The 12,072-nt window shown below is 44.7% G+C and overlaps 1 protein-coding gene across 4 annotated transcripts in view; it reads left to right on the top strand.

The window, feature by feature from the left end:
- LOC126164138 (carboxypeptidase E-like) overlaps positions 1-12,072 on the top strand; it is a 453,031-nt gene that overhangs the window by 290,345 nt on the left and 150,614 nt on the right. For all 4 annotated transcript variants that reach the window (XM_049920217.1, XM_049920216.1, XM_049920215.1 and 1 more), the window contains one exon: positions 6,089-6,252. In XM_049920217.1, the coding sequence (XP_049776174.1) occupies positions 6,089-6,252 (164 nt within the window). The remainder of the gene's footprint in view (positions 1-6,088; positions 6,253-12,072) is intronic.

Here is a 12,072-nt window from a genome sequence, read left to right as displayed (position 1 = left end):
TGAAAGACGAGAAAGACTAATTGAGTTCTGTAACAAGTTTCAGCTAGTAATAGCGAATACCCTGTTCAAGAATCACAAGAGGAGGAGGTATACTTGGAAAAGACCGGGAGATACGGGAAAATTTCAATTAGATTACATCATGGTCAGACAGAGATTCCGAAATCAGATACTGGATTGTAAGGCGTACCCAGGAGTAGATATAGACTCAGATCACAATATAGTAGTGATGTAGAGTAGGCTGAAGTTCAAGACATTAGTCAGGAGGAATCAATACGCAAAGAAGTGGGATACGGAAGTACTAAGGAATGACGAGATACGTTTGAAGTTCTCTAACGCTATAGATACAGCAATAAGGAATAGCGCAGTAGGCAGTACAGTTGAAGAGGAATGGACATCTCTAAAAAGGGCCATCACAGAACTTGGGAAGGAAAACATAGGTACAAAGAAGGTAGCTGCGAAGAAACCATGGGTAACAGAAGAAATACTTCAGTTGATTGATGAAAGGAGGAAGTACAAACATGTTCCGGGAAAATCAGGAATACAGATATACAAGTCGCTGAGGAATGAAATAAATAGGAAGTGCAGGGAAGCAAAGACGAAATGGCTGCAGGAAAAATGTGAAGACATCGAAAAAGATATGATTGTCGGAAGGACAGACTCAGCATACAGGAAAGTCAAAACAATCGTTGGTGACATTAAAAGCAACGGTGGTAACATTAAGAGTGCAACGGGAATTCCACTGTTAAATGCAGAGGAGAGAGCAGATAGGTGGAAAGAATACATTGAAAGCCTCTATGAGGGTGAAGATTTGTCTGATGTGATACAAGAAGAAACAGGAGTCGATTTAGAAGAGATAGGGGATCCAGTATTAGAATCGGAATTTAAAAGAGCTTTGGAGGACTTACGGTCAAATAAGGCAGAAGGGATAGATAACATTCCATCAGAATTTCTAAAATCATTGGGGGAAGTGGCAACAAAACGACTATTCACGTTGGTGTGTAGAATATATGAGTCTGGCGATATACCATCTGACTTTCGGAAAAGCATCATCCACACATTTCCGAAGACGGCAAGAGCTGACAAGTGCGAGAATTATCGCACAATCAGCTTAACAGCTCATGCATCGAAGCTGCTTACAAGAATAATATGCAGAAGAATGGAAAAGAAAATTGAGAATGGGCTAGGTGACGATCAGTTTGGCTTTAGGAAAAGTAAAGGGACGAGAGAGGCAATTCTGACGTTACGTCTAATAATGGAAGCAAGGCTAAAGAGAAATCAAGACACTTTCATAGGATTTGTCGACCTGGAAAAAGCGTTCGACAATATAAAATGGTGCAAGCTGTTCGAGATTCTGAAAAAAGTAGGGGTAAGCTATAGGGAGAGACGGGTCATATACAATATGTACAACAACCAAGAGGGAATAATAAGAGTGGACGATCAAGAACGAAGTGCTCGTATTAACAAGGGTGTAAGGCAAGGCTGTAGCCTTTCGCCCCTACTCTTCAATCTGTACATCGAGGAAGCAATGACGGAAATAAAAGAAAGGTTCAGGAGTGGAATTAAAATACAAGGTGAAAGGATATCAATGATACGATTCGCTGATGACATTGCTATCCTGAGTGAAAGTGAAGAAGAATTAAATGATCTGCTGAACAGAATGAACAGTCTAATGAGTACACAGTATGGTTTGAGAGTAAATCGGAGAAAGACGAAGGTAATGAGAAGTAGTGGAAATGAGAACAGCGAGAAACTTAACATCAGCATTGATGGTCACGAAGTCAATGAAGTTAATGAATTCTGCTACCTAGGCAGTAAAATAACCAATGACGGACGGAGCAAGGAGGACATCAAAAGCAGACTCGCTATGGCAAAAAAGGCATTTCTGGCCAAGAGAAGTCTACTAATATCAAATACCGGCCTTAATTTGAGGAAGAAATTTCTGAGGATGTGCGTCTGGAGTACAGCATTGTAAGCAGTGAAACATGGACTGTGGGAAAACCGGAACAGAAGAGAATCGAAGCATTTGATATGTGGTGCTATAGACGAATGTTGAAAATTAGGTGGACTGATAAGGTAAGGAATGAGGGGGTTCTACGCAGAATCGGAGAGGAAAGGAATATGTGGAAAACACTGATAAGGAGAAGGGACAGGATGATAGCACATCTGCTAAGACATGAGGGAATGACTTCCATGGTACTAGAGGGAGCTGTAGAGGGCAAAAACTGTAGAGGAAGACAGAGATTGGAATACGTCAAGCAAATAATTGAGGACGTAGGTTGCAAGTGCTACTCTGAGATGAAGAGGTTAGCACGGGAAAGGAATTCGTGGCGGGGTAGCGAGCACATCGACGCTACGGCAGATTCCGACGCCCACGTCTTCGCGACCGCGAAGAGCGCGGCCCGCGGGGGGGGGGGGGGGGGGGGGGGGCGGCCGGCCGCCCTCAGGAGCTCAGTCCGTCAGCGCACCTGACGATGGCGACATGGCTGATCGCCGAAATATTGTGCCCCTTGGACACTATGAACCGGCAGTACACCCGTGGACTGTTAGAGCAACAAATACGCCGGGAGAAACTGAAGAATCAAAATGAATTCTGTCACAGTAAAGGGACACACTGGAAAAGGTACCACAGGATAACTACATGTAGAGTGGCGTATAGGTAGCCATCTAAACGTTAGACCAATAGTAGCAGGAACAATGGAGCTAAGGGAACATAGTGCGCTAAGCACGGTTCAAGTAGTTCAATTTCCAGAACAGAAAAAACAAAAAGATTGCCATGAAAATTCGCGTAAAGGTAATTTGATGTGCAACGGTCAATTATTGTATCAATTAAGTGTAGTAGAATGGATAAATAAAAACATGAAATAATAAGTCACGTATGAACTATTTATTTACTGTAAGGAACAAATTGTCGAACTTTTTCAGGGTCACCTTTGGATGAGGCAAGCAGAAGTTTAAATATTTATAGCTACAGCATGATGCTTTACGCTGGTCAGCTCTTGTTGACATTCTATGTTTGTAAAATAATAATATTAATAACAAATAGTAAGTAGTAACGTAAAGTCCTTAATTCTATCGCTCACAGAGAATGACAGTAATTTATAGTGTATTAGCGATTTTGCTCCTAAACGAAGAGGAAAATCGACGATGTTTTCTACAAAATTCGCAGTACTGGTTAGGGGACATAAGGTAGTGATCGTAACTGGTCCTTAAAACGCCATTCTCCGTGTTTTTTTCGAGGTCAAATTCCTTTTTTTTTTTTAAATGGGATGGTGTATTTTCTTCTACGAAAATGAAAGGCCATTCAGTTTTGAATATAAAAGCTGCAGTTCATTTACCCCCTAGGGGTGAGAGGTGATGTAAACTGGACAAATAAGTCAGCAAATGGTTTTCACGCACTTTAATTTTACTGGTATCCATTTACATACAATACGTACAATACTCGTACACTGCATGCTAACGCTAAAATCAATTTAAGTGCAGTAAATGCTCAGAGTTACGACTAAACTTGGATGCATTTCCGAAAACGCGCTTCAAAATAGATATGAATTCACCTCGACATTTCTTTTCTGATTCCTGCACAGACGTTCCTAATTTGTTGACGTAGGTTTTCGGGTATGGTCGGCATTTCGTGATAACCTTTGTCCTGGTAGTATCACCGTAAGAAAAAAGTCTGGGGAGGGGACGTCCGGGGGCGGGGCCCTGCGACGTATCCGCCTGTCAGGTCGGTCTCTCTTCAGGACTTCTCGAGGTGCAGCCAAGTAATGAGGTGGGCAACCGTGGCATTGATACCGAATGGCGCGCCGTTCCACAAGAGGCACATCCTCAAGCAGCACTGGAAGTTCTTGGTCCCAAAAATGTCCGTGTTTCCGGACATTTAGTGTACCTTCAATGAAGTATGGTACAAACACACGTAATTCCAGAATTCCACTGCCTTTGATGCTCAATTTTCAAGTTCCCGTAAGCATCCCGGATTTTCCACTGACCAATAATGCATATTACGTCGGTTCGCTTGAGCGTGGTTGGAGAATATCGCCTCATCAAAAAATAAAATGTTTGAAAACGTACCATTTTCAATTTGCACTAGAGCCCATTGGCAAAATTCAACATGTTCCTGGAAATCGTCCCCATGAATGGCTTGACGTAGACTAATGTGATGTGGATGGAATTTATTACGATTAAGTATTCGAAGAAGACTACATTGTGAAATTCCCGAATGATGTTCCAACTGACGCGAACAAAACGTAAGGATTGGTGACATCTGCAGCAAATACAGCGACTTCCGAATTTTCCCCAGTACCAGTTCTTCTTGCATTATGTTTCCTTGGCGCCCTTCCGATTCAGAGAATAAGTTCGCGTTCTTACGTGCTTCACCATAAATGTGAATCATATCTGTTCTGTCATTAATAGTGCATCGAACATTCGTGAGTACAAAGCGAAGTGGAGCTAACTGAGAAGAGTAGGTGATGTCCTTATGGGATTTAAATTGGCGCTGGGTAAGCTTGTAGCGACGTCAACAACCGTGTATTAAAAATGAGTATCGTTATGCGATTACAAGTAAAATATCAACAAACACTTTAAAAATGAATTTCCTGCCTTGAATAACAATAACAAAATAGAAGTAGAGAGAGAAGTCGGAGTGTGCGAAAACTATTTGCTGGCTTATTCCAAAAACACCTTACGCGTTTCGACATTCGGTCATTTTCAAAGGCTATAGAATACAACACAAAACTGGTACCGATAGATATGAAAATGTGTTACATTTCACCACTGGTAAGGGACAGTACAACGGCTAGAATGTGGCTTTCGCGCAGACCTGTCATATGTCAATCATTATAAAATAGATCATTAGGTAGATTGTATGACGTGAACATTCTCAGTCACGAGGCAAGTTCAAACTGCTACCGAGTGGACTAAACTTCCAGGGTCGCTGGATACGTGGTATACACGCTGCCCGTTTTGTTTTGTTTACAGCAATTTTCATCTTTACATTGTAGAAAACAAATTCGTCAGTAAACATGGGAATCACTTTGCAGTGTTTTACAAAAAGATATTTCTTTACGGAATAATGTGTAACAGATCTTTTGAGTAGTGCAAATCAATAGAGTGGAAGAACGCGCTAATTGGCGCTGGGGCCAACTATTTGTTAACAAACAATTTTTTGACAACTTACAGCATATAAATTACTAGCACGGGTAAAAGTTCATAAATATCACTTTCTTTTAAGAATCTGCAAACTCTAGAGGCATGTGGTATTCACTTATGAGAGAAGAGGTGGCGCCACTGCGTCGCTGCTTCCGCCAGGGGAGCAAATGAATGTCCGGACAGGAAAGTCAAACAGTATGAGAGGCGCAGTCTTGGAACCCCCATACGTCAGTTCAGTAATCCAGCCCCAACTAGCGGTTTAGTCCAGTCGGTTTCCAAAACTATCTCTCGGTAGCAGTTTGCACTTGTCTCGCGATTGAAAATGTCGACGTGATACAGTGTATATAACCATCACTTTAATATAACACCGGTGAGTTAGAAAGCCATTTTCTAGTCGTTGTACTGTGTATCTTACCACTGTCGAAATGTAACAGATTTTCATATCGTCTGATATCAGTTCTGTGTTGTATTTTGCCGGCCGTGGCGGCGAAGCGGTTCTAGGCGCTTCAGTCCGGAACCGGGCGACTGCTAGGGTCGCAGGTTGGAATCCTGCCTCGGGCACGGATGTGTGTATCGTCCTTAGGTTAGTTATGTTTAGGTAGTTCTAAGTTCTAGGGGACTGATGGTCTCAGATGTTAAGTCTCATAGTGCTCAGAGCCATTTTTTTGTGTTGTATTTTGTAGCCTTTGGAAAATACGGGTTGTGGAAACGGGTAAGGTGTTTTGGGAAATAATAAAAGTGTGGCCGAGAAACAAGAAATGGCCGCTTCGTGTCGCAGCATTTTGATGCGAGCTGCGGCTGCCCTTATTACGTCACCTGTCAGCTCTAGCAGGTAGATGTACCACAACGTGGTCGCGACACTACAAATGCCTCGTGCCGTGTACAAGCGACGACCGGCGGACGGTTGCCGTGGTGACGCGGCCGGCGGCCGGCGGCCTGCCCGCAGGTGCAGCCCGAGACGCGGGCCGTGATGCGGCTCATCATGGAGGTGCCGTTCGTGCTGTCGGCCAACATGCACGGCGGCGACCTCGTCGCCAACTACCCGTTCGACTACAGCCGCTCCGGCGCCTCCCAGGAGTACTCCGAGACGCCGGACGACGAGACCTTCAGGTGGGTGCTGGCTGGGCTGGCCGAGCTGCCGCCTCGTCCTCTTCTGTCTGTGTGTCCCCGACTGGACCCGTGGTCGCGCCTCGCCGAGCAGCTGACTCGACTCACTGTCGACGAGGGGGGCCGGACTGGCGGCAGCCAAAGCCACCCTCCAGACACGACTTGCACACGTCTCATAAAACTTTTAGCTATACAGCCGACATCTGATAGATGTTATCACTGAAGTTACGTACTCGTGACAAATTGTACGTTTTAAAATTTTAGGCGACTCTAGAAAAGAGAAAAATATGATCAGAGCTTATGGTGCTGCTGCAGTGGTAAAACGTGATGTAGGGGGTGCATAATAAATCGTCGTGTACAAAATGGAAATGAAATGACGAATTCTACCCTGTAAAACTGCAGGAAGCAACTAACAGCTATTCTGCAGTGGGGAGATTTTGGAGCGAGAAAATTGTGTGGTGGGGTTAGATGGTCCGAGGGTGGGTTTCGTCGTCGGATACGGGCGTCGGTTCAAATTCCGGCGGGAGAGGACGAATGAGGCGCGGAAGTGTGCGGAAGGGGGATAGGTGGGCTGCTGGGCTACCGTGTGCCGGGACCGGGGTTTGCCGGAGCGGGTGAGTGGCTACGAGACGCGAGTCGGGAAAGGCAGGCGCGCGCGTTTCTCTACGATCTGTAGACACCTGGTCGCTGCCGACACGAGCTAGGACGGACGACATGAGGGATTCATAGCTGAGCGCAATGGTACAAGGGTGTAGACAGCAGGTGCAGCCTCTTAGCAGTTTCCGTTATTTACGAGCTGTGTGTTGGTTCCATATTAATTATTTACTAAGAATTAGTCCTAAAAAGTTTAATGTGTTAGTGATACGAATGTATCGGCTGTTAGACGGGAAGGTGAGTATCTTAAACTGATTGAGCGGTCCAGCGAACGACGGTAAACTCCATTTACTCGAAGACTGCACGTGTTCTACCATTCCACCGGGAGATTCGAGTGACGTAGGAGCGAGGCACGCAAACTCTTGCATCTGTGTATGTGTGTGTGTGTGTGTGTGTGTGTGTGTGTGTGTGTGTCTTACACAGCGCAGGACTGTGCAATGATGTCGCCTGGGACGACATTAGCGTGTGAAGATTGCAGCTGCAGGAAATGCCAATTTGCCCCCCTTCTCTCATAGTACGCACTCGACCGGTGTTACGGCGCCGGAGGAGAAGGGAGACAGCTCACAGGACCGGCAATTCTCGTCAAGCAGAGTTTACAGCACTGGCTGTGTGCGGGCCGCCAGGGCCACTGTCTGTCGCATTTGGTGGTCCACGTCCTGCAGAAGCTGCCACTCCCTCTCTTACGCACTGCCAGTTAGGCGACCACGGGAGAAGGTGTGTGTGTGTGTGTCTGTGTGTGTGTGTGTGTGTGTGTGTGTGTGTGTGTGTGTGTGTGTGTCTGTGTCTGTCTGTGTCTTACACAGCGCAGGACTGTGGAATGATGTCCGAACGCGATACTAGAAGAAGCGGTAAGAAATTGGGTGTGCGCCAGCAAGTTCAGTGCGGTCAGCGGCTGGGGACCGCTGGTCCCTCGCTTATGCTCTCTGCTCGCCTCCCCCCCCTCCCCCCCTAATTCTGATCCACAGTTGTTTGGGGGGGAGTGTGTGGTGTGCTTCCTCTTTGCAGTCCGTCCCGTCTCCCGCAGTTGTTGCGCACTCCGATCCCACTGCAGGCAGCGTCGCCCCCAGACATCGGTCCCACAAATCACGAGCCAGCTTCAACACTGTGACAATTTTACCTGCAGAAGCAGCCGCTGAAAACTCAGAATACCTCGCAGTCTGTTTGTCTGTCTCGGATTTTGCTCTGGATCTTGCTTTATACCACTGCATAACACTTCTCTCGTGCATCCTATCTTCCATATGTTCTCACATAAAAAAATTCTCTTTGCTCTTTCTCCGTGTTTTACATTTCTTTCATCATTTCCTTTTTTTTTTGTACTACAGTTTTATGTATCAGCAACAAGATCTGTCAACCGAATCAGATTGAATGAAATGTAATGAATCTGCTGTGACAAACTAAAAATTTGTGCGAGACCAGGAAGTGCGCTAAGAAACCGTAATGGATAAGGCTGGTGGTACACTATCAAATTCTTTTCCCAAAGACATTTTTTTCCAGTCGTGACATTTCTTAGGCGGAGATCTGTGACGTGGCGCAAGAACGGGTACTACCTTGTTATCAAACATTGCGTCATTGTTCCTTCAGGATGGCTGGCATGGGGTAACAGAAGAACAGCAGGATATCGAGTGAGAAGTTCCTATTTTGAATGTTGTCACTTTCGTATTTCAGAGTCACTAAACGGGTCACTCATTTTTACAAAGTGAATACGAAGTGTAATGAAACCAGTATCCCACCTCCTGCTGATGTCAACACATACTAATGAAACCTCAGTGCAGTGTAATGTGTGTACAGCTCACAGCAGTAGTCGAATGATAATCGTATCGTCGACAGTACTTGTGTGTCGTTAAGAAATGACTTGTGACATGACGTGTGCGAGTTTTCTTTGCTGCAGGCTCCGAGAAGGGTTGCGAACAGCACTCACGTGATGCTAATTCGAATCAACGACAGACCGTAAGAGTTTGCGGCAGGTATTTTAGCTGAAGGGATGCAGAGGAATTGCTCTGGAAAACCTTAACAGGAAGTAACACTTGGTAATGTGAAAAACTGGATCTGACGACCGGGAATATGCACAGGAAACGATATTTCAGTGCTAAACGTTAGGTATCGGCAGTGAGAAGCATCAAATAGCAGCTTTGACCAGCCAGATGTTTTTCCTACACTAGCATGACTTTACTTAGTGGAGGACCACAGTGCCAGCACATCCAGAATGTTTGCAGCACACCGCTGCTGTCCATTCAGCTCTTATCCGTGACGAACAGTCAGGAATTCGCCATTGTTCCAGTTGGAGGGGCCGATTGTTTCCGAGAAATACGTTTAACGGTTTGCAGGAAGCGTCCTGTTCTTGAGTCTTTTATCCATCTGTGACTGATTTTTGCAGACCGGAAACAGAAGCCTGTGAGCTGATGTGACCAGTGACGTTACACTTCTTTGTTGGGGTTATAATGAGACAAAGTGTTACAAGCATCTCTCTCTCTCTCTCTCTCTCTCTCTCTCTCTCTCTCTCTCCATGCCGCAGGTCCGAGAGATCCAGAAGCCACCTTTTCGACTGAGATATACTGGCACAACCTACAGTACGCGTAAGCCGTCTTTATGTGGTTGAGAGAACATCGACAGTGATGTGTTGTTTGCATCGCAATGAAAGAGACATTTGCTGAGCTCTAGACACGAGCAACAAATATGAGTATTAACACTTTAGTTGACTTTGTAACGTACTTGTTATATCATTGACATCGATATTCGTTAAAAAAGTACGTGTGGAATACCAGTTTTCACCGTTTTCAATTTTTCACGTAAAACTCTACACAGATGATACAAGTGGTTTGCAGCACGTCCCACGCTCAAGTTTCGCCTCTCTAAAGACATTATCTTCAAATCCCCCCCCCCCTCCCCCATGAACCATGGACCTTGCCGTTGGTGGGGAGGCTTGCGTGCCTCAGCGATACAGATAGCCGTACCGTAGGTGCAACCACAACGGAGGGGTATCTGTTGAGAGGCCAGACAAACGTGTGGTTCCTGAAGAGGGGCAGCAGCCTTTTCAGTAGTTGCAGGGGCAACAGTCTGGATGATTGACTGATCTGGCCTTGTAACACTAACCAAAATGGCCTTGCTGTTGTGGTACTGCGAACGATTGAAAGCAAGGGGAAACTACAGCCGTAATTTTTCCCGAGGGCATGCAGCTTCACTGTATGGTTAAATGATGATGGCGTCCTCTTAGGTAAAATATTCCGGAGGTAAAATAGTCCCCCATTCGGATATCCGGGCGGGGACTACTCAGGAGGACGTCGTTATCAGGAGAAAGAAAACTGGCGTTCCACGGATCGGAGCGTGGAATGTCAGATCCCTTAATGGAGCAGATAGGTCAGAAAATTTAAAAAGGTAAATGGATAGGTTAAAGTTGGATATAGTGGGAATTAGTGAAGTTCGGTGGCAGGAGGAACAAGACTTTTGGTCAGGTGAATACAGGGTTATAAATACAAAATCAAACAGGGGTAATGCAGGAGTAGGTTTAATAATGAATAAAACAATAGGAATGCGGGTAAGCTACTACAAACAGCATAGTGACGCATTACTGTGGCCAAGACAAACACAAGTCCACGTCTACTACAGTAGTACAAGTTTATATGCCAACTAGCTCTGCAGATGACGAAGAAATTGAAGAAATGTATGATGAAATAAAAGAAATTATTCAAATAGTGAAGGGAGGCGAAAATTTAAAAGTCATGGGTGACTGGAATTCGGTAGTAGGAAAAGGGAGAGTAGGAAACGTAATAGCTGAATAAGGATAGGGGGTAAGAAATGAAAGAGGAAACCGCCTGGTCGAATTTTGCACAGAGCACAACTTAATCATAGCTAACACTTGGTTCAAGAATCATAAAAGAAGGTTGTATACATGGAAGAAGCCTGGAGATACTGACAGGTTTTAGATAGATTATATAATGGTAAGACAGAGATTTAGGAACCAGGTTTTAAATTGTAAGACATTTCCAGGGGCAGATGTGGACTCTGACCACAATCTATTGGTTATGAACTGTAGATTAAAACTGAAGAAACTGCAAAAAGGTGGGAATTTAAGGAGATGGGACCTGGATAAACTGACTAAACCAGAGGCTGTACAGAGTTTCATGGAGAGCATAAGGGAACAATTGACAAGAATGGGTAGCTTTGAGGGATGAAGTAGTGAAGGCAGCAGAGGATCAAGTAGGTAAAAAGACGAGGGCTAATAGTAATCCTTGGGTGACAGAAGAAATATTGAATTTAATTGACGAAAGGAGAAAATATAAAAATGCAGTAAATGAAGCAGGCAAAAAGGAATACAAACGTCTCAAAAATGAGATCGACAGGAACTGCAAAATGGCTAATCAGACATTGCTAGAGGACAAATGTAAGGATGTAAAGGCTTATCTCACTAGAGGTAAGATAGATACTGCCTATAGGAAAATTAAAGAGACCTTTGGAGAAAAGAGAACGACTTGTATGAATATCAATAGCCCCGATGGAAACCCAGTTCTAAGCAAAGAAGGGAAAGCAGAAAGGTGGAAGGAGTATATAGAGGGTCTATACAAGGGCGATGTACTGAAGGAGAGTATTATGGAAATGGAAGAGGATGTAGATGAAGATGAAATGGGAGGTATGATATTGCGTGAAGAGTTTGACAGAGCACTGAAAGACCTGAGTCGAAACAAGGCCCCGGGAGTAGACAACATTCCATTAGTACTACTGGCAGCCTTGGGAGAGCCAGTCCTGACAAAACTCTACCATCTGGTGAGCAAAATGTATGAGACAGGCGAAATACCTTCAGACTTCAAGAAGAATATAATTATTCCAATCCCAGAGAAAGCATGCGTTGACAGATGTGGAAATTACCGAACTATGAGTTTAATAAGTCACGGCTGCAAAATAGTAACGCGAATGCTTTACAGACGAATGGAAAAACTGGTAGAAGCCGACCTCGGGGAAGATCAGTTTGGATTCCGTAGAAATGTTGGAACACTTGAGGCAATACTGACCATACGACTTATTTTAGAAGCTAGATTAAGGAAAGGCAAACCTACGTTTCTAGCATTTGTAGACTTAGAGAAAGCTTCTGACAATGTTGACTGAAATTCTGAAGGTGGCAGGGGTAAAATACAGGGAGCGAAAGGACATTTACAATTTGTACAGAAACCAGATGGC

Source organism: Schistocerca cancellata, chromosome 1 (genome assembly GCF_023864275.1).
Source record: "Schistocerca cancellata isolate TAMUIC-IGC-003103 chromosome 1, iqSchCanc2.1, whole genome shotgun sequence".
NCBI lineage: Eukaryota > Metazoa > Arthropoda > Insecta > Orthoptera > Acrididae > Schistocerca > Schistocerca cancellata.
This window is presented reverse-complemented; position numbering and strand designations above follow the sequence as displayed.